Below are 25,326 nucleotides of genomic sequence, written 5' to 3' on the forward strand. Positions count from 1 at the left end.
CTTTAGTGAAAGGAATATCCTTTAAGTACACCACACCAGCGCATTCACATAAGAGGATGACCCATATTGCTGCTTAAAGTGCGGATGAAGTTTTACTGGAAGCAGCATTTTTAATAGTTTTTGTGACTGGAGTCGTCTTGAAAAACACCATCGCATTCAGAGGAGAAAATAAAATGATACTCCACTACTGCATGTACAGAAAAAGCTATGTGTACTTTCTTTTCTACTAATATACACTAGAACTGTTCTACTTCAATTATCAAATGTACATGATGGTATGAATATGATCATTAATCTTTAAATGTAATGTGGTGTAATGTACCAACCTCAGATCTGAATCTGTTTTTATTCATTATTCAAGTTTAATCTACTTTAATAAACACAGAACAACTTTTACTTTCAAGTGGAAGAATTTTACCCTGGTCTTTATGGTGTTTGCATAAATTCTTCATATTATGAATGCTAAGTTTTCATAAATGAATCGCCTCTTACTTTAACACTTCTAGGTCTACACTCCAAAATTCTAGTCTTTAGATGATTTCCACTTAGCAAATAATGAACCGTCCTCCACCAGAATGTACATGAGAAGGTGTGAATGGAGGGCTGTGGACTGAACAGTGTTGCATTGTTCTATCATCATGAGTCTTTGTTCTTTGTGTTTATCTATAGACCAAACTAGCATACCTGTCAAGTCTCCCGTTTCGGCCGGGAAACTACCGTATTTTACCCCTCTTTCCCGCCGTCCTCCCATATTAGTATTTTCCCGTAAATTTCCCGTATTATTTTATTGTGGTATCTTCAATCATCACATCCAAATATAATATATTTAAGTGTCTTTATTATTAACCAACAAATCTCAGATAAGCAATAAAGTCATGTGCAAACTCTCAGAATGGTAACTTTCTTCTGACCCTGCTTTAACCGCACCACAACAATAACAAAAGGTAACAGTGCCTGCCACAGGTTCAGCTCCCCATTACAGGTAAGTATTTTTATGTTTCCTTTACACAATACTACAATTATAATTTAAAAAACATTCCTGTGCCTCTCCAAACTGAAATGTCACTAACCTCGCGAGAACTGCCACCCAGACTGCTGCAAGTGGCAGTTCTCACGAGGTCAGTGCAGACAGCGGGAACAAACCTGGAACAGGGAGAGATGGATGGATGCAAGGAGAGAGAGGGCATTCCTGCCAAAAAAGTAAAGACTGCATGCAAATATCTAAATGGGACATCGAATTTACCTTTCTAAAGAGGAGCAGGATGGGGCAGAGTTATGCATTCTGTAAGGTTTGTAACTGTGTTTTCATTTAGGCTGTATTATAAGAATTACATATGTAGGAATGTCCACAGCATTTCAGTGTCAACAAAGGTAGGCCTATCAGATTCTGATCATCTAATTGTAGTTTGTAAGTGGTTCACAGGTGGTTATTTTAGATTTCTTGTAAACCTGTCTTAAAATGTAAGGGATACTGAACCTCGGTTGGGCTGGTGGGACGGCTCGAAGCGCGCGGCGGAAAATGTCCCTTATTTTTAAATCCAAAACTTGACAGGTATGAATTAGTGGTAGCTAAACTCCTTTGTTAAAAGAAATACTCATATTTACGTTTAATAATCCCACCATCTTCTAGTGCATAAAACCCAGTTCATATAAATCCTAGTGAAGAAAAGGTTGAATCCAGATGATTTGTTGTGGTGTTTTTGTACCAAATGCATCGTCTCCATCTAGTGGTGCTAGAAATAAATTACAGCTTGTTGCTTAAGCACAGATTTGTGACTTTATTATTATTATTTTATTTTTATAATTATTAATTGTTGCCGTGGTGTTTGTTGTAATAAAAAAACTCCTCATATTTTAAAGTGTAAAACCATAAACAGCGCCGTCTACAAAGGTGAATCCTCTTGTGCTTATAGACTAGTTGGTTTGTAGTGTTATTTTTAAGCTTCTACTGGTGTGAATGTGTTGGAAAACAAAACATGACATTAGAGAAACTGCTTAGAAGAACGTCTAGGACTGACTGTAGTCCTCTCTAAAGCTACCTGAGCAGTGTTGGGGTAGTTACTCAAAAAAGTAATCCATTACTCATTACTTATTACTTAACTAAAATTGTAATGGGATTACTTTACTCATTACATCCTGGAAAATGTAATCTCGTTCCTCATTACTTTACTTTCACGTTACATTCTAAACCCAAACGAATACTGTATACTGGAATCACATCTACAAACAAATTCCATTTATTTACTTTATTTATTTAGTTTCAGAAAAATCCTCTCTTGTGCAGAGATGTGCCTGTGTTTGTTTCTGCTTTAAAACATACACGCCATGAACCAATCAGATTTAACATCATTAAACAACTTTATTCCTTTAATTACAAACAATTATTTTTCCTTATACTAGAGGAGCGACTCGGTTCCTTTAGTTCATTTTAAAGAGTCGTTCAATAGAATCGGTTCGTTCGACTCATGTCATTACAAATATGTAACTGTAACGCGTTACATGACTTCGTTACAGATAAAAAGTAATCACGTGACTGTACCGCGTTCCCCCCAACACTGTAGCTGAGAGTTACAGGGCTAATGGAGATGTTTTACTGCTAAGCTGCTGTTCAACTCCAGTCCAGTTGGTGGCGCTGGTGCGTCTTAAGTTGTTCTGCCAACCGCCATTAAACATCATAAGAAGAACAAGAAGCTGCTGTGTTTGTACTGTAGAGCCTCATCTGTAAGTTAAATATGTATTTAATTATAACCCTTATATTTAATTATAACCACATTCTAATTAATAATAAAACTAGAGTTCATAATAAAACATCACTGTGAGGATTTGAGGAGCTTTATCTCCAGTTTTATTTAAACACACAAACTATTAGCTGCTCCGCTAATCAGCTGTTAGCATCACACATGATTCAGTACTGATGAACCGATTCATTGAACCGATGAATCAGTCGATTGTAACGGATTCAGAGTTTATTCATTATTAAATCTAACATTTTGATATAAACGCGTCACATTTTCAGCTTTGTTTACAGTTTGTAATGTTTGATAGAAACAGCGAGTTCTTGTAGCTTTGTTTACAGGTTGTTTTACAGGTTTATAGTAAAAGTTAAAAGTATTAGTACAGCACTGTTATTGGGAGTGGATGAGAAACTAGATGTAAAGAACATCAGACTTCATCATTTCACTTTGGGCCACAAAACCACTTCCACCAAACTCAAAGGCTTGTTTCCCAGACAGGGATTAAGGCTTATAGTCCAGGACTACATTTAGCTTTAAATAGAGAATCTCCATTCAAAATGCTGTGTAGTCTAGGACTAGGCTTAATCCCTGTCTGTGAAACCAACCCAAAAAGTTCTATTAGAAGTCTTTTCTGTCTGATGCTGCTCAGTCCCACAATAGTTTCAACATTTTCACTCTGTTTACAGCCTCACAGCATTAAAAATAAACAGTTAAAACAGTCTGAAAGAGTATTCCTGGATTTCTCTTTAATAGGGAATAAAGTACATTTGTCTATCTGTCCGTCTGTCTGTCAGATCTTTTAATAATGCAGTCAGCAGAAGAGGGACACGTCACCCCCATAGATCTACAAAATGAAGGATTCCAAGAGAAACTAATAAAAAAGGAGGAGGAAGAAGATGGAAGTTACTTCTGTAAGTAAATGTGGAGCAATTTGCCATGTTAGTACAGTACAGTGTGGTTAGTATAGTAGAAATAATAAGAGAATGTGGATAGTGGGATTAGAACCTGTACTGTACCGTACTGTGTAGAAGTGCTGATACTTCCAGTATGGATTAAATCTAAGTAGTATTTATTTGTGGTAACTAAACCCACAACCTTCAGTTTCCTCCAGTTGTTGAGTTTCTTCTTCACATATTGATGAATTTCAGGTGAAGGATCTTTAATCCCTGTGGAACACGTCACCTCTGAGGAACACCTCACCCCAGAGGACCAACAGTGTGGAGGTTTCCAGATGAAGCCTGTGAAGAAGGAAGAACCTGAAGATAAAGATGAACTCAGTAAGATATTTTTTATCTTGAGTAAAATAAGATTTGGATTGAATAGAATCAGAGGAACCTGGGATGAAGCATCATACAGTGAAAGCTTGTATTGTGCTCATGCAGATCAGTGTGAGCAGGAAATTATGAATGCAGGATGAATCACGTTACAGGACTTTAGCATCAGATCTCAGTTTAACAATTACTAACAGTATTGATTATTTATAATGTTATAAATGTATTTGATTATTTATAATGTTATAAATGTGTTTGATTATTTATAATGTTATAAATGTATATGATTATTTATAATGTTATAAATGTCTTTATTATTTATAATGTTATAAATGTATTTGATTATTTATAATGTTATAAATGTATTTGGTTATTTATAATGTTATAAATGTATTTGATTATTTATGTTATAAATGTATTTGATTATTTATAATGTTATAAATGTATTTGATTATTTATAATGTTATAAATGTATTTGATTATTTATAATGATATAAATGTATTTGATTATTTATAATGTTATAAATGTATTTGATTATTTATAATGTTATAAATGTATTTGATTATTTATAATGTTATAAATGTATTTGATTATTTATGTTATAAATGTATTTGATTATTTATAATGATATAAATGTATTTGATTATTTATGTTATAAATGTATTTGATTATTTATAATGTTATAAATGTATTGATTATTTATAATGTTATAAATGTATTTGATTATTTATAATGTTATAAATGTATTTGATTATTTATAATGATATAAATGTATTTGATTATTTATAATGTTATAAATGTATTTGATTATTTATAATGTTATAAATGTATTTGATTATTTATAATGTTATAAATGTATTTGATTATTTATGTTATAAATGTATTTGATTATTTATAATGATATAAATGTATTTGATTATTTATGTTATAAATGTATTTGATTATTTATGTTATAAATGTATTTGATTATTTATAATGTTATAAATGTATATGATTATTTATAATGTTATAAATGTCTTTATTATTTATAATGTTATAAATGTATTTGATTATTTATAATGTTATAAATGTATTTGGTTATTTATAATGTTATAAATGTATTTGATTATTTATGTTATAAATGTATTTGATTATTTATAATGTTATAAATGTATTTGATTATTTATAATGTTATAAATTTATTTGATTATTTATAATGTTATAAATGTATTTGATTATTTATGTTATAAATGTATTTGATTATTTATAATGTTATAAATGTATTTGATTATTTATAATGATATAAATGTATTTGATTATTTATAATGTTATAAATGTATTTGATTATTTATAATGTTATAAATGTATTTGATTATTTATAATGTTATAAATGTATTTGATTATTTATGTTATAAATGTATTTGATTATTTATAATGATATAAATGTATTTGATTATTTATGTTATAAATGTATTTGATTATTTATAATGTTATAAATGTATTGATTATTTATAATGTTATAAATGTATTTGATTATTTATAATGTTATAAATGTATTTGATTATTTATAATGATATAAATGTATTTGATTATTTATAATGTTATAAATGTATTTGATTATTTATAATGTTATAAATGTATTTGATTATTTATAATGTTATAAATGTATTTGATTATTTATGTTATAAATGTATTTGATTATTTATAATGATATAAATGTATTTGATTATTTATGTTATAAATGTATTTGATTATTTATAATGATATAAATGAATTTGATTATTTATGTTATAAATGTATTTGATTATTTATAATGATATAAATGTATTTGATTATTTATGTTATAAATGTATTTGATTATTTATGTTATAAATGTATTTGATTATTTATAATGTTATAAATGTATTTGATTATTTATAATGTTATAAATGTATTTGATTATTTATAATGATATAAATGAATTTGATTATTTATGTTATAAATGTATTTGATTATTTATAATGATATAAATGTATTTGATTATTTATAATGTTATAAATGTATATGATTATTTATAATGTTATAAATGTATTTGATTATTTATAATGATATAAATGAATTTGATTATTTATGTTATAAATGTATTTGATTATTTATAATGTTATAAATGTATTTGATTATTTATAATGTTATAAATGTATTTGATTATTTATAATGATATAAATGAATTTGATTATTTATGTTATAAATGTATTTGATTATTTATAATGATATAAATGTATTTGATTATTTATAATGTTATAAATGTATTTGATTATTTATAATGTTATAAATGTATTTGATTATTTATGTTATAAATGTATTTGATTATTTATGTTATAAATGTATTTGATTATTTATAATGTTATAAATGTATTTGATTATTTATAATGTTATAAATGTATTTGATTATTTATGATGTTATAAATGTATTTGATTATTTATAATGTTATAAATGTATTTGATTTTTTTCTGCTTCAGAACTGAACAAGGATTTCTGCTGCTCCTCGTGTCCACGTTCCTCTACAACCCAAAATCAGCTCCACAATCACATCAAGAGCTGCAACCATGATAAATATGAGACTCTGGTGAAGATTAAGACTGAACATGAGGATCTGACGCCCACCAGAAGCTCCAGTAATCAGCAAACGTCCTCTGGTACTGTCAGCATTAACACCTCTCTCAGTCCCACACAGGAAGAAGGAAACGTCTGCTCACAGTGTGGGAAGAGCTTCAAGTTCCAGAGTGTGCTCAAAATCCACCAGCGCATTCACACTGGAGAGAAACCGTATCAATGCTCACAGTGTGAGAAGAGTTTTAATACACAGAGTAAACTCAAAATCCACCAGCGCATTCACAATGGAGAGAAACCATATCAGTGCTCACAGTGTGAGAAGAGTTTTAATACACAGAGTAATCTCAAAAAACACCAGCACATTCACACTGGAGAGAAACCGTATCAGTGCTCACAGTGTGGAAAGAGTTTTATTACACAGGGTAATCTCAAAATACACCAGCGCATTCACACTGGAGTGAAACCGTATCAGTGTTCACAGTGTGGAAAGAGTTTTAATGGACCGAGTGCTCTTAAAATACACCTGCGCATTCACACTGGAGAGAAACCATATCAGTGCTCACAGTGTGGAAAGAGTTTTTATATACAGAGTACTCTCAAAAGTCACCAGCGCATTCACACTGGAGTGAAACCGTATCAGTGCTCACAATGTGGGAAGAGTTTTAATCAACAGTGTGATCTTAAAATACACCAGCGCATTCACACTGGAGAGAAACCGTATCAGTGCTCACAGTGTGGGAAGAGTTTTAATCAACAGTATGATCTTAAAATACACCAGCGCATTCACACTGGAGTGAAACCGTATCAGTGCTCACAGTGTGGAAAGAGTTTTAATCAACAGAGTAATCTTAAAATACACCAGCGCATTCACACTGGAGAGAAACCATATCAGTGCTTACAGTGTGAGAAGAGTTTTAATCAACAGTGTCATCTCAAAACACATCAGCGCATTCACACTGGAGAGAAACCATATCAGTGCTCACAGTGTGGTAAGAGTTTTAATCAACAGAGTCATCTCAAAACACACCAGCGCATTCACACTGGAGAAAAACATTATCTGCATCCGGAATCAGATACTAACAGAGTCTGTACTAGATTTTAATCAACAGAGTTTGTGCTGTTAATACAGTTCATGTGGTAAATGTTTACTGTTTGTTTAAGAGTCGTTTGGTAACTGATGATGATTCATTGTAGCGGTTCGCTAAGTGAAGCGATTCGTGCACGAGAATGTAGTGTAGCCTCGTGAAGTTCATTTCATGCCTGTGGATGCATTGTGGGTATGTTTATTTGTTAATAGACATTTTAATTGATGTTTATTAAGAGTATTAGTTGATTTTGTATTACATGCTTGAATCAGGTTAGCTCATGATGCATTAAGTTAAATGAATTTGCACATGTTGGCTTATTAGTATTGAAATGCATAACTTGGAATAATATGCATATGGACTTTAAACTTAAATCATTTGATATTCATGTCTTGATGTGCTGAAGTTTATAAACGTGTTGTTTTTACTGCTTGTAGTTTTACACTACTTCCAGATTGCCATTAAACATTGAACTAAACATCTTCTACAGCGTGGTGATTGGTGGAGGAGTTATCTATCTGCCAGTTTATGCAGGGCGTATAAAGGTGGCAGAATAGAGTTAATACACCAGCACATTCACACTGGAGAGAAACCGTATCAGTAATCTCAGTGTGGGTCTCAAGAGTTTTAATCAACATTGTCATCTCAAATTACACCAGCGCATTCACACTGGAGAGAAATTGTATATGGACTCTGTAAACACTGTAATACACAGGAATCAAACTCAGATGATCAGATTGTAAAAGGTTTAAGAAAGAAAGAACAGAGTTAGAGAAGCATGTTGGAGAACTAAACATGACATTAGAGGAACTGCTTGGAAGAACGTCTAAAGGACAACAGTCTGCTGTTCAACTCCAGCTGCTGCTGTTCAACTCCAAACATGCCATTATTTCAATTTGCCAAACTTAATGACCCTTCTGTAAATGGTTTAATGTGCACATTGCTGCTACTGGCTTGTTTTTCTTTTCTACAATGTAAGTTCATACCTTCAGGTTCATGTTATTTGAGGTCTGTGTTTTGTTCATTCATATGAATGCTTTCCATTCTTGAAGGAGTGTGGGTTTACCTTCCACTTCAATAGTGAGGCGTGTTCAGCCCTGTTAAAAACTTTAGCTTAGCTTGTTTCCAGTGAGTCGGCTCACTCGCCTTGTATACTGAGCAGTCAACCAGTTCGGACTCGTGATTCCTGATTCAGTACAAAGATTCGAATCATTAACCCGGGTGATTCAGGAACCGCCCAGCTGTATTGAACAGTCTAATCTGCAGCGTTTCTCTCCCATTGATAAAAATACGGAACAAAGCGCGTCCCGTATCAGTTCAATACGGAACGCGACGTTTAGTTTCCAAATACGGAACGATTCCGTATTTTACGGGACGGTTGGCAACCCTAGTGCTGACCTACTATACTGTGGTTGTCATTCCCTTCAGATGATAATAAAGCTGCATCATCTCAGCCTGGTGTCTGTCCTGATTAAAGCGGAGGAAAAACGCAAGTCACACACACACACACACACACACACACACACACACACACACACACACACACACACACATACATATACATATACAGGGGTTGGACAATGAAACTGAAACACCTGGTTTTAGACCACAATAATTTATTAGTATGGTGTAGGGCCTCCTTTTGCGGCCAATACAGCGTCAATTCATCTTGGAAATGACATATACAAGTCCTGCACAGTGGTCAGAGGGATTTTAAGCCATTCTTCTTGCAGGATAGTGGCCAGGTCACTACGTGATGCTGGTGGAGGAAAACGTTTCCTGACTCGCTTCTCCAAAACACCCCAAAGTGGCTCAATAATATTTAGATCTGGTGACTGTGCAGGCCATGGGAGATGTTCACTTTCATGTTCATCAAACCAATCTTTCACCAGTCTTGCTGTGTGTATTGGTGCATTGTCATCCTGATACACGGCACCGCCATTGGATGCACATGGTCCTCCAGAATGGTTCGGTAGTCCTTGGCAGTGACACGCCCATCTAGCACAAGTATTGGGCCAAGGGAATGCCATGATATGGCAGCCCAAACCATCACTGATCCACCCCCATGCTTCACTCTGGGCATGCAACAGTCTGGGTGGTACGCTTCTTTGGGGCTTCTCCACACCGTAACTCTCCCGGATGTGGGGAAAACAGTAAAGGTGGACTCATCAGAGAACAATACATGTTTCACATTGTCCACAGCCCAAGATTTGCGCTCCTTGCACCATTGAAACCGACGTTTGGCATTGGCACGAGTGACCAAAGGTTTGGCTATAGCAGCCCGGCCGTGTATATTGACCCTGTGGAGCTCCCGACGGACAGTTCTGGTGGAAACAGGAGAGTTGAGGTGCATATTTAATTCTGCCGTGATTTGGGCAGCCGTGGTTTTATGTTTTTTGGATACAATCCGGGTTAGCACCCAAACATCCCTTTCAGACAGCTTCCTCTTGCGTCCACAGTTAATCCTGTTGGATGTGGTTTGTCCTTCTTGGTGGTATGCTGACATTACCCTGGATACCGTGGCTCTTGATACATCACAAAGACTTGCTGTCTTGGTCACAGATGCGCCAGCAAGACGTGCACCAACAATTTGTCCTCTTTTGAACTCTGGTATGTCACCCATAATGTTGTGTGCATTGCAATATTTTGAGCAAAACTGTGCTCTTACCCTGCTAATTGAACCTTCACACTCTGCTCTTAATGGTGCAATGTGCAATTAATGAAGATTGGCCACCAGACTGGTCCAATTTAGCCATGAAACCTCCCACACTAAAATGACAGGTTTTTCAGTTATTTTGTCCAACCCCTGTATATATATATATATATAATTATCAATATTATATATATATACACTGAATATTATATTTATACACTCAACATTATATATATATATATATATACGATGTGTTTGATCTGTGCAGGCGGTGGTTCATCATACAAAACGATCAGCTTCTCTACAAGAAGAGGTTTAAGGTAGGTCACATGACTTTACATGATCTAAATCAGCTCTCTCCTGGACTCTGTGAAATACCCATAATGCACCGCAGTCTTACGCCCCTCATAATTCAGGCGCATCACAGCAGAGGTCGACTTCTGTGCCGGGATGCGCCCCTAACCGCCCCCATCGCGTTTAAGTCTGGGACGATTTCACCGGCGTTTATATCATCGACTGTATAAATAAGAAGGTTTTATGTTCTATTCCCCCAGCGTGACTTCACGGTGCTGGCTGAAAACCTGCAGCGCTGTTCGGTCCAGAGCTGCGAGGATGCCGGGCGACGCTTCTGCTTCCAGGTGGTCACGCCTACAAAGTAAGTCCAGATCTATAATCATCAGAGATAGACAGATGATCAATAAACAGACAAAAGATAGATAGACAAGATGATGGATAGAAAGACAGACAGGTAGATAGACAGACTATTTATCCATCTGTCTGTCTGAATGTCTGTCTATCTATCTGTTTATCTATCTACTCAATCTGTCTATATCCTATATAATCTGTATCTATCACCGTGTGTGTACAGGAGCTGTACGTTCCAGGCCGACTGTGAGGCAAGTAGACGGGCGTGGATCAGCGCCATTCAGAACCTGACTGAGAGAGAAGAAGAAACAGTCGAGAGCGAGGTGAATTATCATCACCACTATACTCCGGGAGGGGAGGGGTTCAGTTCTCGGCTTTAACACCAGTTTAATGCGTCTGAATCAGGAGGAATCAGACGGGTACGAGAACGATTCAGAATCAGATTCCTCAAGCAAGCAGACAGACTCACAGGGATCACGAGTGACTTCTGAAGCTCCAGGTAACCTTAACACCACCACGTTAGAGTTCCACACTATTGAACTAGTGACTATATATTTAACCCTTGGGCTTCGTAGGTGGGATCAGTTCTGGGGTGAGTACGCCGAACCTTTATGTAGACCCTTATTTTTGGTCCACGTGACACATGGAGCATCATTGGTGATACTTGTGTTGAAGATGCTGAAGGAGAAACCACCGACGGAGGACATCAAGAGGAGAAGACGACCAACACGAACCCGGACAGCTTTGAGAGCGGACACACTGTCGGAGAGCTGCTGGGAAAGGGAGGCTGCGGTTCCGTCTACGAAGGCGACCGTGAAGCGGATGGGAACCAGGTGAGTATCAGTTTGACGACCAACCAGGATTTTATTGGGTCACTGTGGTGGATGGGCTCTTCCAGCATGGCTAGAAGAGCATGACCAAGACTTCAGAGTACTACCATGGCCCTCTAATTCCCCAGACTTAAACCCAGTTGAGCGTCTGTGGGACCACCTCAAGCAGCATCATGGCTCCAGATACCTGTAACCACCTACCAGGACTTTATTGGGTCACTGTGGCGTATGGGATCTTCCAGCAAGGCTAGAAACGCCCCACATTGGTTGGAAGAGCATGACCAACACTTCCGAGGACTACCCTGACCCCCTGATTCCCCAGACTTGAACCCACCTCGATTGTCATGTTGGCTTTACGGATCCTCCCCTGGATCCTCCCTTGGCTCCAGATACCTGTGACGACCTTCTGAAGAGTCAGATGTAGCTGTTTGGGTTCCTCTGCTCATGAATGAGATACATGTAGGATGAAACAAGAAGAGGCCAAATCAGTAATAATAATAACATGTCTCTTGTGGGCAGCAGGTAGAAGTTCCATGCGCTGTACCCGAGACAGACGACACCACAGAGGGAACGTCACGTGTGGTTGAGGACGTCTCTGAGCTGCACAAGTGCTATGAGGTTTACAAAACCATTGGATCAGGTAACTGGTACCACTTTCAGTCATCTCTCTGTCTTTGTGTAACACAGATGTGCATCTTTTAAAACCTGACTTAATATATTTTTTTTTATTCAATCGTTCTTCAGGTGGTTATGCGACGGTCAAGCTCGGCAGGCACATTCAGACTCAAGAGCCAGTGGCTATCAAGATCCTGGAGAAGAAAGAGCTCGGGGTTAGTTTCAGCAAAACCGTCTGTTAAAGACGGACGTGTCTCAGTTTCCAAACGTTTGGTTCTCCTAATTCTGATTTGAAAAGTCATGAAAACTGTTCCGGTTTAATCCCCATTGCAGGATGAGTTGTCCGATTTGAGGATAGAGATTGAAGCCCTGAAGAACCTCAATCATCAGCACGTGTGCCGCTTGTACCAAGTCATGGAGACTGCTGACCAGATCTACATGGTGCTTGAGGTACCATCAGTGGTTGGAAACAGATTTGATTTAATCTCTGGATTTATAATGATTTGCTGCTCACTTGACTCGCTCTCTCCTCCAGTTTTGTCCGGGTGGAGATCTGTTCGACCACATCGATAATAACGACAGGTTGTCGGAGGAGGAGACGCGCAGGATCTTCCGTCAGATCGTCTCGGCGCTGGCCTACGTCCACAGCCAGGGATACGCCCACCGTGACCTTAAGCCAGTGCGTCAGCCAAACGATTTCCACTTATACTTTGTGCTCTTTCTTTGTTAGTGCTTGGACATGACGTGTTTTATTTTTACTCTCAGGAAAACATGATGCTGGATGAGAAGAATAACATCAAGCTCATCGACTTTGGTCTCTGTGCCAAACCAGAGGTTCGTTTCTCTCCTAAGACTGTAGTGTATACTTAAATCAAGCGTGCCATTCAGAGAGTCTAGTAAGGTGGTGTGTTTACCCCCATCCATCATGCTTTAATAAAGCCTTGCACACATGGTGTCCACAATTAGTTTCAGTGATCAGTTAGATGAACAGGACGTCACAGAGCCATGCTGGTTCAGTTTGTGTGTTGTGTTGCAGATGTGAGTCAACAGTTGGACCTTCGGTTGATAGAAATCTGTTTTGTTGTAGGGTGGATTGGGTACTGCTCTGATTGAGGGCTGTGGAACCCCTCCCTACTTGGCACCAGAAATCATTGATGCGCAACCCTATCATGGTGCAGAGGTAGGTTTGATTGGGGTGTGTCCCCAGGTTATTCCTGATGAACTTCAATTGAAAAGTCTCCAAATCCAAGGTGTTCAGTCCCCTCTGTAGCCCCATTCATGAGTTATTCTATGAGGTCTGGATGAGGGGACTGACCAGGATAAAGCATGGTTAAAAAAGACAATGAATATGTGTGTGTGTGTGTGTTTTAGGCAGATGTTTGGAGCTTGGGTGTTGTCCTATATGTCATGCTGTGTGGCTACCTCCCGTTCGATGGTGACAACTTTGTGGAGCTCCATGAACAAATTACTGTAAGTCTTGGAACTACAATGAAACACCATTGGCATACACGTCTTGTTACGATTATGAAACAGAATCCATTATTTAATGATCAGCAGCATGTTAAACATACAGTAAAAGTAACAGTAACGGCTTGTGGAGATGTTCTTTGATCAGATGTGATTGTTTTGCTCTGTGTTTCCTCAGAAAGGACATTTTGACACTCCTGACTGGCTGTCTCCTGGTTCTGTACTGCTGATTAAGGAAATGCTGCAGGTGTGTGTTTATGGTGTGTTTAATGTGAGCAAAGTGGGTGTGTGTTTCTCTGTGGGCTTCATCACCTGAAGTTCTTGTATCTTGTCCTGTAGGTGGTTCCAGAGAGGCGTATAAAGGTGGAGCATCTGCTGGATCATGAGTGGGTAATGAAGGGGTACAGCAGCCCTGTGGAATGGCACAGCACATGCCAGGTACAACTTCCACCCTAGACGTAGTACAGTGACATGATGGAGATCCACCGTACAGAAGATTGTATCTTTATTATCTCACATACTCATATATTTGTGTCTGTGTGTGTGTGTGTGTGTGTCTCAGCTGGATCATCTAGATGAGGAGAGCATCACCGAGATGGCTGTGATGTTCAGACAGTCCAACCAAAGCACCAAGCAGCTGGTGTCTGAGGTACATTTCAGTACTTGTATCTGCATCAACACAGATGCTGAAATGTAGACACATATTTATTAATACTGAGGTTCTTGTGCTCCGTCTAATAGAGATGTGTATGTGTGTGTGTGTGTGTGTGTGTGTGTGCAGTGGAAGTTTGATCAGACCACAGCTACGTATCTTTTGCTCTTGAGAAGGAAGCAGCGCAGTAGTCCAGTGTGTAGCTGAGCGGACGTGTAAGAAATCCAGGTAACATTTCCACAATCACTGCATTTTACCTGATAAACGCTGCTCTACATGCTCATCTGTCCAAACACTACAGCTTCTGGAATGTTCTTACATCTTTTCTTGTTTTATTTAACAGGAGACGTCGTCGGTGCATCAAGGAGGGACGATGGTGGAGCCGTCCAATCAGGACACGTTACATCTCAATTTCACATTTCAGTGATTGTTGCAGATGTTTCTCTCTAACCCATCCTCTCTCTCTCTTCTTTTACCAGAACGATGCATTTTGGGTATCTGTGTGTGACTGGTTAGAGGAACTCCACTGAGGTGCCGCCCTTGTTGATCCACACAGCTGTATGAGAAGTGTAGAACATGGATGACCAGGATCAACAAGCATCAAAATCTTATAACATTAAATAATAAATAAATAAACTCACTGAATATATGAAGGTGGATGGATGTTCATTTTTACAATAGCAACACAACGTTTCCTGACATGTTACAGAACATTGAACTCAGCAGTGAAGATACAGACCTACTGTCAGTTACTCAGAGCAGCCTGAGATTGTTACCCTAAAACTTAATGAACTCATATCTCCTAAAGAGACAGTACACTATTAACAACCATTTTATAATACACGAGGTCCAGTTACAAAATACACTATATTGCCAAAAGTATTCACTCACCCATCCAAATCACTGAATTCAGGTGTTCCAATCACTTCCATGGCCACAGGTGTATAAAACCAAGCACCTTGCCTTGTCGCTCTCAGGAGCTCAGTGAATTCCAGCGTGGTACTGTGATGCCACCTGTGCAACAAGTCCAGTCGAGAAATGTCCTCACTACTAAATATTATACAGTCGACTGTCAGTGGTATTATAACAAAGTGGAAGCGTTTGGGAACAAAGTGGTACCACGTAAAATGACAGAGCGGGTCAGCGGATTCTGAGGCTCATAGTGCACAGAGGTCACCAACGTTCTGCAGAGTCGATCACTACAGACCTCCAAACTTCATGTGGCCTTCAGATGAGCTCAAGAACAGTGTGTAGAGCTTCATGGAATGGGTTTCCATGGCCAAGCAGCTGCATCCAAGCCTTACATCACCAAGCGCATGGACTAAAGCATGCCGCCACTGGACTCTAGAGCAGTGGAGACGTGTTCTCTGGAGTGATGAATCACGCTTCTCTACCTGGCAATTCAATGGACGAGTTTGGGTTTGGCGGTTGCCAGGAGAACAGTACTTGTACAAGTTTGGTGGAGGGGGGATTATGGAGTGGGGGTGTTTTTCAGGAGTTGGGTTTGGCCCCTTAGTTCCAGTGAGAGAAACTCTTAATGCTTCAGCATACCAAGAGATTTTGGACAATTTCATGCTTCCAACATTGTGGGAACAGTTTGGGGATGGCCCCTTCCTGTTCCAACATTACTGCGCACCAGTGCACAAAGCACAAAGTCCTTAAAGACGTGGATCAGCAGTTTGGTGTGAAAGAACTTGACTGGTCTCAACCAGATAGAACACCTTGAGATGAATTAGAGCGGAGACTGTGAGCCAGGCCTTCTCGTACAACATCAGTGTCTGACCTCACAAATGCACTTCTGGAAGAATGGTCAAAAATTCCCATAAACACACTCCTAAACCTTGTGGAAAGCCTCTCAGAGGAGTTGAAGCTGTTATAGCTGCAAAGGGTGGCCAACATCATATTAAACCCGGTGGATTAAGAATGGGACGTCACTCAAGTTTTCTGTTATTCCTCAAAGAAATTGATTGAAGTCAGGATTTCTCGTTGTGATGTTTTGCTTTAATCTTCACTGAAAGTGTGCAGACTCTTAAATGTTTTTTGTGCTGCCATGCAGCTGGGTGAATGGAGTTAGTGTAGAATCATGTACAAAGATCTAAAGGAAGAATAGGTTAACTGGACGGTTAGCTCAGTTGGTTAGTGCGTGGTGCTAATAACTCCAAGGTTGTGGGTTCGATCCCCATATGGGCCACCCCTACCTTAATGATTAAAGGTAGCATGGTTGAGAGAGAGTCAGGTGAGCATGTGCTGCATCTTCAATTCTGGCTTCATTTCACCTAATGAACGTGGTATGACCTTTATAAATGCTTACAATCCATTTCATCAATGGCAATAAATAACAAAAAAAAAGAACTGCTGTGTAATTGAGTGAATTCTTGCACTGCACATGGCAGAAGACTAAAATAAATGTAGACCGTGTAGAATAAAAGTATTAGGAAAGTATGAGGTTAAAAGCATCAGCTTTTATTTATTCTTAAAAGAAAAATACATGAACCTCAGTCATCTCACACGAAGATCTGTTCTGCTCAACAACAGTAAAGCTCTCCATCGTTTCTGTGTGGCAGCTCCATAACTGAAGGGCTGTCAGTGTGGAGTGCTGCTCCATCCCAAAATATAATCGCAAATCATTGTTTACAGCGCCATCTAACAGCCAACTTGCTCTTAAATTACTAATTATTAACTTTTGGGCTTAAGTCAGACCTCACTGTGTGGTTCCATGGTGTAATGGTTAGCACTCTGGACACAAATCCAGAGTCAAAGCCAAAAAGAAAAATACACACACACACACACACACACACACAACTTCAGACTTTACTTTTACATCTCAGATTTTTGAAACTTACGTGATTGATATAATTCTGAGCTAATTTAGAAGTTTTCAGTCAGTAAATAAAAGTAATTTTAGTTAAACATTGCCACCCAAGTATCAAAATAACAAACTATTCCACTGTTAAACTGCACCGAGTTAAGTTTAGGACCCAGTTGGTCGGTAGATGGCGCTGTAAACAATGATTTGCCTTTTGGTGTTACAGTTTGGCATAGAGCAGTCACATGTGGAACACTATTCTCTACTCAGCATTGATAACAGTGTTTTTACCTAAATAAAACCAGGTTCCACCGAGATTTGAACTCGGATCACTGGATTCAAAGTCCAGAGTGCTAACCATTACACCATGGAACCACACAGAGAGGTCTTACTTAAGCCCAAAAGTTAATAATTAGTCATTTAAGAGCAAGTTGGCTGTTAGATGGCGCTGTAAACAATGATTAGCGATTATATTTTGGGATGGAGCAGCCACATGTGGAACACTATAACACTACTAGTGCTATTACGATATTCAAGCTGGATGAATGGATGGAAATTAACATGTCATTTAAGGTGACTCTAAACTAGCACAAGCAATTGTGACGCTCTGTTGTACTGCACATGCGCTGAATGTTACCATCCTGAAACTGCTAATGTTTCCCAATCTTGGAGCTCACACCGGGCCCCGAATAAAAGCAGTAAGGCCCCACCGAGATTTAAACTCGGATCACTGGATTCAGAGTCCAGAGTGCTAATCATTACACCATGGAACCTTGACACCAAGAAAACTAAACGTAATGATTTGCCATTTGCTAAGTAAATAAAACAAAAAAGAAAAATAAACACAACTTCAGACTTTACTTTTACATCTCAACTTATTTAAACTACGTGATTGATATAATTGACTGAAATCAATAGAAAAAACTGAGGTAATTTAGAAGTTTTAAACACTAAATAAAAGTAATTTTAGTTAAACATTGCCACCCAAGTATCAAAATCACAACAAAACGTTCGACTGTTGGAAAATGGCACTAAGTAAACAATGACTTGCCACTTTGTGTTCCAATTTGGCATAGAGCAGTCATATGTGAAACACTATTTATTCTCTTCTCAGCATTGATAACAGTGTTTTTACCTAAATAAAGCCAGGTTCCACTGAGATTTGAACTCAGATCACTGGATTCAGAGTCCATAGTGCTAACCATTACACCATGGAACCACAAAAGATAAACAATTCAGCACAAAGGTTAATAATTACACCATTAACTCCACATGTTTAATGTAGTGTTTATGGTATTTAAGCTGAATGAATAGATGGAAGTTAACATGTCAGATATCCCAAGTTGCAAAAACTCATTTCAGGGCAAAAAAAAGCTAAAAACCTCTCGCACACAGCAAAGGATATGGGTGATAACAAAATTTTTTGGAGCTGCTAACTGAACTGTGTACTAAAATAAATTTAGACCGTGTAGAATAAAAGTATTAGGAAAGTATGAGGTTAAAAACATCAGCTTTTATTTATTCTTAAAAGAAAAATACATGAATCTCAGTCATCTCACACGAAGATCTGTTTTGCTCAACAACAGTAAAGCTCTCCATCTTTTCTGTGCGGCAGGTCCATAACTGAAGGGCTGTCAGTGTAGAATCGTGTTTGTGGGTACATGCCCTGTGCTTGCACCCCGGCTGGTTAGCTCAGTTGGTTTGAACGTGGTGCTAATAACGCCAAGGGCGTTGGTTAAAGCCCTGTGCGAGCCACACCCACTTTAGGACTTAAACTAACAAACAAGTGCTCTTCCTCTAACTAGCAGTTCCTATTGAGCGGGGCTTTAAACGTTGTCTCTGACAAGTGTGAGTTTTTTTTAATGCCCCTCTCATTCAGGTCAGAAACATGCCATTATTTTAATTTGCCAAACTGAATTACCCTGCTGTAAAAGTTAGCAAGTCATGTGACCCATGTGTACCGTCCAATGAAACAGCTGTGCGCGTGTCTCTGTGGTGCAATCGGTTAGCTGTTAACCGAAAGGTTGGTGTTTTGAGCCCACCCAGGGACGAGTGTCTTTTATTGCACAACCATGTCTTTTGATGAAACGGATATGAGACACAACAACAACGTGTAGTTCAACAGAAATATTGGAAATGAGCAACTGAAAAACATCCAGTAAACAACAGTCCTACAAGCACAAATATCCACCTGATAAGTCACCGGAGACTGGCTGTCCAAAGTGGAAGAATGACCTTTTGGTTTCTGTAAACATTAAATTAAGATACTAACCCAACTTGGGGCTCGAACCCACGACCCTGAGATTAAGAGGCTCATGCTCTACCGACTGAGCTAGCCGGGCTGAAGCAGTGTATCAGGACAGACAGCTCATCGGTCAGACCATCAGAGAGATGTAGGTTTAATTCACTAACATCACGACCAGATTAAGAACTAATTCACAGTTTACAAACAAACTAAGTTCAAAATAATCAACAGAAACAGACAGGAGGAAGTATGCACCACTCGGCCGGTAAAGAAGTACGTACTTTCAGTACAGAAGTGTGCAGTATGCACACAACACCCGTACGTACTACGTCCGCCATCTTACCAATGTCAAGTGACCATAGTTACAGACCGCATGCTCATTTCAAGCTCCACTCGCCAAAATTTTGGGTATTTATCGTCTTTATTTGCACCACTTACTGATTAATCTATAGTCATGTACCCCGACTCCACACTGAGACGGCAGAGAGAAGTAAATCACAGAAGAGAACTAAGAAAGTTATTGATTTTTTACCTCAGAAATAATGTAAGTACTGCTAACCTTTAGCAACAGTATACTACATTACCATGATTAGACTAATACAATGAAAATCATCTGTGCACGACATTGTGCACAAAATGAGTAGGGCTGTCAGAGGGCTCGTCAGGAGGATCATCACCCTACCAACTGGTGATGAACTAGAGTGTGTAGGAGCTGGGTTTGCCCACTTGGCCGGATCCGAATGTTTTAGAGTGGCAGTTGGTGCTACTGATGGGTGCCACATTCGAATAAAACCTTCGTCTGCCAGCGCACAGTGCTACCTAAACAGGGAGCTGTTCCACTCAATTCAGCTTCAAGCCATCTGTGACCACCAGGGGAAGTTCAGAGACATTGTTGGTTACCCTTGATGCAAGGGTACTAAAGAACAGCCCTGTGTATAAAGAGGGCTTATACCCACCTGCAGGACTATACATTCTTGGGGATGGGGATTATCCCTGCATTAATACACCCATCCGGCTCCTGACCCCCTATCGAGAGCCTGTGCAGAACCCTGTACAGGCTCGTTTTAACAGCAAACTGTCCAAGGCCAGGAATGTGGTGGAAAGTGCTTTTGGAATGATGAAGACAAGATGGTGTTCCATTTTCTTTAAAGCCCTTGAGGTGAGCCCTGTCTTCGCCCCCGAGGTTGTTGCATGCTGTGCGGTGCTCCACAACCTCTGTATCGATCATGGAGACATCATTGAGCCACAATTAACAGAGGTAGATGTTGACCAACCAGAGCCTGTAATTAATGACATTACATCAGGTGAAGATAGAAGAAAGCATCTGGCTGCAGCTGTCTCAGCACCACAGCACAACATACCAGCTCTTTATGAGCATGATTATGTTTAGAAAAATGTTTTGTTAATAGGTTCATGTTGTTTTTTATGCATTATTTAAATGTAAAACTTTCTTAGCAAAATTTTCAATTTCTTGAATATTTTTTTAAATACAATTTCCAATTTTTTACACTTTTTCTATTTTTAATTAAGGTTAAATTAAAAAGAAAATCCTTTATTTCAATTATTTGCCAACACATTTTCTTTCTCACAACATACAGTAATACTACAACACTTTTTGATTTTCAACTATTTATTTTTTCATTAGAATCTCTAGGATTTTAATAAACCTTTCCTCTCTCACTCTTGCCTCCCTATCTCTCCTTTCCTCCCTCATTCTTGCTTCCTGGTCTCTCCTCTCCTCTCTCTCTCGCATCTCTCACTCTCGCTTTTCCTCTTTTTGGTGCGCCTCTTGCTCTGTCTTCTCCTCTCGTTCTCTTCTTTCCCTTTCTCTTCTTTCCTCCCTCTCCTCAGCCTCTCTCCATCTTCTCTCCTCGTTCTCTGCTGCTTCTATCTCCCTCTCATTTTTCCTTTCTTCCATCTCCCTCAGATACGCAACTAAATCTTTCTCCCCTCATCTCTTTTTGGCTGGGGTTTCCATGCTTCTCGAGGATGGTGAAGCTATAGCAGCATCCTGGCCAGATGAGGAAATAAGGGTCGCTGGGCTAATTGATGGTCTCCCACCTATTGCCTCATCCATATCCACGTACCATTTCCAGGATGCTGCTGTTGCTTCACCATCCTCTGTACTTACCCCAGTAGGTGGACACTTAAGTTCCTACAAGATTCATAAACACAGTACAAGGACCTTAACTTGTATTACACATATTTTTTTGATATTTTACTGAAGATCTTACCAACAAATGAAGCTTACTTTGTAGTTTTGTTTGAGGTTCTCCCACTTCTTCTTCACATAAGTGGGAGTCACCTTCCCCTGCATTCGGTTCTCCAACACAAAGGCTCTACAATATAATGCACATAACAGTTATTAATGTATATAGCATACACTGCTTCAAAAAAGTTTAGTCATTAAAAGTTTTTAATGCTTTGAAAAAGTTTGCAAAACTTAAATACTAAAACTTGTTTTCATACCACCCTTTGTAATTAATATTATGCATAAGATGTAACACAAATTTTGTTATGTCAAACAAACAGTCACTTACTCAAACCCTCGAACCGCTGCATTCCGTTTTCCAGTGAAGAGGGCCTGGTTGGCCACTCTGCACCGGATAAGATTTTTAGTGTCTTCATCAGACCCTGCAATATCAAACATTAGTTTTAAAAGAGATTTCTAATGTGACTGTGTAGCAACATTACAACAATCATGAATATTTAGCCTCAACAACCCCAAAGCTAGATATATCTACCTTCCTAAAGATAGTTTAGGATAGCCCATCACTAGCATTACAGATAAAATTAAATGAATCTATAGATAGATCATTTATTACAGCAGCTCAATATATATTAATGCAAAGTATTATAGTAAGCAAGTATTAAAGTATGCATGTATTCAAATGTGCAAGTATTAAAATACAAAAGTATTAAGTACACATGTAATATTGTACAACATTATGTAGTTAAATACATTGAATAAAAAGTAGTATATCGCTTTTATTGTCCTACCAGAATGACAACGTTTGAAGCCCAGGTCAATAGGACCTGCTAGTTAGAGAAGTCTCACTTGTTTGTTAGTTTAAGTCCAAAAATGGGTGTGGCCCATATGGAGCTCGAACCCACGACCTTGGCATTATTAGCACCACACTCTAACCAACTGAGCTAACCGGCCGATGTACAAAGGCAGGTCATATACCCACATACCTGATTCTACACTGACAGCCCTTCAGTTATGGACCTGCCACACAGAAACGATGGAGAGCTTTACTGTTGTTGAGCAGAACAGATCTTCGTGTGAGATGTGAAATGAAGCCAGAATTAAAGATGGCAGAAGAACAGGGTGATATTCTTACTTTCAGTGAATAAATTACTCAGGTTAGAAACCTGACTCTCTCTCAGCCATGCTACCTTTAATCATTAAAGAGGGTGTGGCCCGTACGGGTATCGAACCCGCGACCTTGGCGTTATTAGCACCACGCTCTAACCAACTGAGCTAACTGGCCAGTTCATCTGTTCTCTGTTTAGATCCTTGTACATAATTGTACACTAACCCCATTCAACCAGCAGCACAAAAAACATTTGAGATTCTGCACACTTACAGTGAAGATCTGTAAAAATGAGTGACTCCTAAACTGAGTTTGTTTGTTATTGCACCAGAAATGCAGCAGTTTCATGTTATTTTAATGATCCGAGATCTCAGTCCTACTTCAGACATCACTGTTTAGTCATTTCTTATGTTCAGACTTTCTTAATACACATCTAAGAGGTTTTGTGGGTTATGTGTGAACTATCTAAACTATACTGTATTGTGGTACATTCATTCAGTCTTCATCAGTTTAGACCCGCCCACTTAACCACCAATTTGCCTCCACAGTGAGCCTGTATAGAGAGAGATTTGATTTTTTTGTGTGTACCGTCCAATGAAACAGCTGTGCTGTTGGCTGTGCGCATGTCTCTGTGTCGCAATCGGTTAGCACGTTGGGCTGTTAACCGAAAGGTTGGTGGTTCGAGCCCACCCAGGGACGAGTGTCTTTTATTGCACAACCTGCCTGTTGATCAAACGATTAAACCTCAGTGTATATTATCTGGAAACAGATGCTCTTCATATAGAAATATGCTTTACATTTGCTTGATGGTAATAACTCTTAGTGAAGTCTTAATGAACAATTAAAACATCAATTCAGGTTGTTTTTAGTTCAACTGGGAAAAAATATTAACAGTAGCTAAACTTCCTAAAACCCAGAATCTACACGTACAAATCCTACATTCATTCCACAAAGTTCACAAACATGATTTAATGAGTGAAAACTTGATGTTTGGAGCCTCTCTGGTGTGCAGGCTGGTACTGTGTATCAGCACTACTTACTGTGTGCAGGACCTGAGTCGTATCTGCTCCAGTCACTGGTTGGTGGCATTAAGCTCAGTCAAGAACTTTAAGAAATATATAGTTTAGATAGTTCATACATATAAGAACCCACAAAACCTCTTAGATGTGTATTATTAAAGTCAGTTTCAGCTGCTTGAATGGAGTTAGTGTAGAATTATGTACAAAGATTTAAAGTGACTAGACGAACTGGCCGGTTAGCTCAGTTGGTTAGAGCGAGGTGCTAATAACGCCAAGGTCGCGGGTTCGATCCCCGTACGGGCCACACCCACTTTTGGACTTAAACAAATGAGCCTTCTCCAACTACCAGATCCTATTAACCTGGGCTTCAAACGTTGTCTCTGACAAGTGTGAGATCTTTTTAATGCCCCTCTCATTCAAGTCAGAAACATGCCATTATTTCAATTAGCCAAACTTAATTGCCCTTCTGTAAATGGTTTAATGTGCACACTGCTGCTACTGGCTTGTTTTTCTTTTCTACAATGTAAGTTCATACCTTCAGGTTCATGTTATTTGAGATCTCTCTATGGCGTCAGATTATTGCCAAAAGTCGAGAGCACATTTTATTTGTGCGCGAGCAGGATTTTCTCAGCTCTCGCACGAATTCACACCGCTCGCTTACGAATAAGTTGTGCTCGCGCACGAAATTGCATGCGCGCGCTCGAAACGCTGCTCTCGTGCTCAGATCGTATGCGCGCACTCAAAGCAAGCTGCGCTCGCGCTCAGATATTTCTTGCTCGCTCTCAGAACTGTACTTGCCCTCGCGCTCGGAGTTTGCACGTTAAAACAGTGCCAAAAGTCGTCGACCAATCAGAATGTGTTTTCGGCTTCGACCAATGAGCTCCAACTTCCCATTGTAAAGAGAGTAATGGACAATCAACGACCTCAGGTAAGATGATTAATTATTTTAATTTTAGACTTAGTTTAGAGTACATCAAATCATCATTTTTAAAGGGTAGAATTTATTAAAGCTTTAACAATCAGGCATATTCTGACTATACTCATCTTTTAACCTGTATGTCTAATTATCTTAGATGTCTTGTTGTCTAGGCCTTACTAAGACATAAAGCTTTGGCGGCGTAGCAGCATAAATTGCAGTATGTAGTAAGCAGTCTGGCTTATGTATTGATCTGAATTATTTACATTTCATTTGCACACATGAAATGATTATTATTGATTAATTAGCGGAAAAAATTAATATTCCCGAAGATATATTAAATGCCAATCATGCAAATTCACATGTTAGTGAGTGAACATGTGGAAACCAGAATGTCATCCATCAGGGTACAGACAGTTCCACAAGTGACTGGACGCCCTAAATTAGTGAATGAACTTAAATCCATGCTAGGATTCCTACTGGCCAAATTTGAGCAT

At 38.5% G+C, this 25,326-nt stretch overlaps 2 protein-coding genes and 3 non-coding genes across 5 annotated transcripts in view; 2 read left to right on the plus strand and 3 right to left on the minus strand.

Annotated features, from left to right (window-relative positions):
- The first annotated feature begins 207 nt into the window (after window positions 1-207).
- On the plus strand, window positions 208-7,931 carry LOC134326234 (zinc finger protein 239-like). Its single transcript, XM_063008412.1, has 2 exons — window positions 208-211; window positions 7,023-7,931. The coding sequence occupies exons 1-2, from the start codon at window positions 208-210 to the stop codon at window positions 7,679-7,681; spliced, it is 663 nt and encodes a 220-aa protein (XP_062864482.1). The 3' UTR covers window positions 7,682-7,931.
- Window positions 7,932-10,700: 2,769 nt separating this feature from the next.
- The window catches only part of LOC134326235 (uncharacterized), a 23,019-nt gene continuing 8,393 nt past the window's right edge, over window positions 10,701-25,326 (plus strand). The window contains exons 1-12 of the mRNA XM_063008413.1: window positions 10,701-10,733; window positions 10,872-10,972; window positions 11,186-11,285; window positions 11,368-11,461; window positions 11,638-11,795; window positions 12,312-12,432; window positions 12,537-12,622; window positions 12,741-12,857; window positions 12,943-13,086; window positions 13,173-13,241; window positions 13,495-13,587; window positions 13,779-13,842. Of these exons, the coding sequence (XP_062864483.1) occupies window positions 10,701-10,733; window positions 10,872-10,972; window positions 11,186-11,285; window positions 11,368-11,461; window positions 11,638-11,795; window positions 12,312-12,432; window positions 12,537-12,622; window positions 12,741-12,857; window positions 12,943-13,086; window positions 13,173-13,241; window positions 13,495-13,587; window positions 13,779-13,842 (1,180 nt within the window). The remainder of the gene's footprint in view (window positions 10,734-10,871; window positions 10,973-11,185; window positions 11,286-11,367; window positions 11,462-11,637; window positions 11,796-12,311; window positions 12,433-12,536; window positions 12,623-12,740; window positions 12,858-12,942; window positions 13,087-13,172; window positions 13,242-13,494; window positions 13,588-13,778; window positions 13,843-25,326) is intronic.
- Window positions 17,636-17,707, minus strand: trnaq-uug (transfer RNA glutamine (anticodon UUG)). The gene has a single exon. It is a non-coding gene; the product is annotated as a tRNA-Gln (tRNA).
- On the minus strand, window positions 18,480-18,551 carry trnaq-cug (transfer RNA glutamine (anticodon CUG)). The gene has a single exon. It is a non-coding gene; the product is annotated as a tRNA-Gln (tRNA).
- trnai-aau (transfer RNA isoleucine (anticodon AAU)) lies at window positions 22,998-23,071 on the minus strand. Its single transcript has one exon. It is a non-coding gene; the product is annotated as a tRNA-Ile (tRNA).

The sequence above is a fragment of the Trichomycterus rosablanca genome, chromosome 14, assembly GCF_030014385.1.
Source record: "Trichomycterus rosablanca isolate fTriRos1 chromosome 14, fTriRos1.hap1, whole genome shotgun sequence".
NCBI classification, from domain to species: domain Eukaryota; kingdom Metazoa; phylum Chordata; class Actinopteri; order Siluriformes; family Trichomycteridae; genus Trichomycterus; species Trichomycterus rosablanca.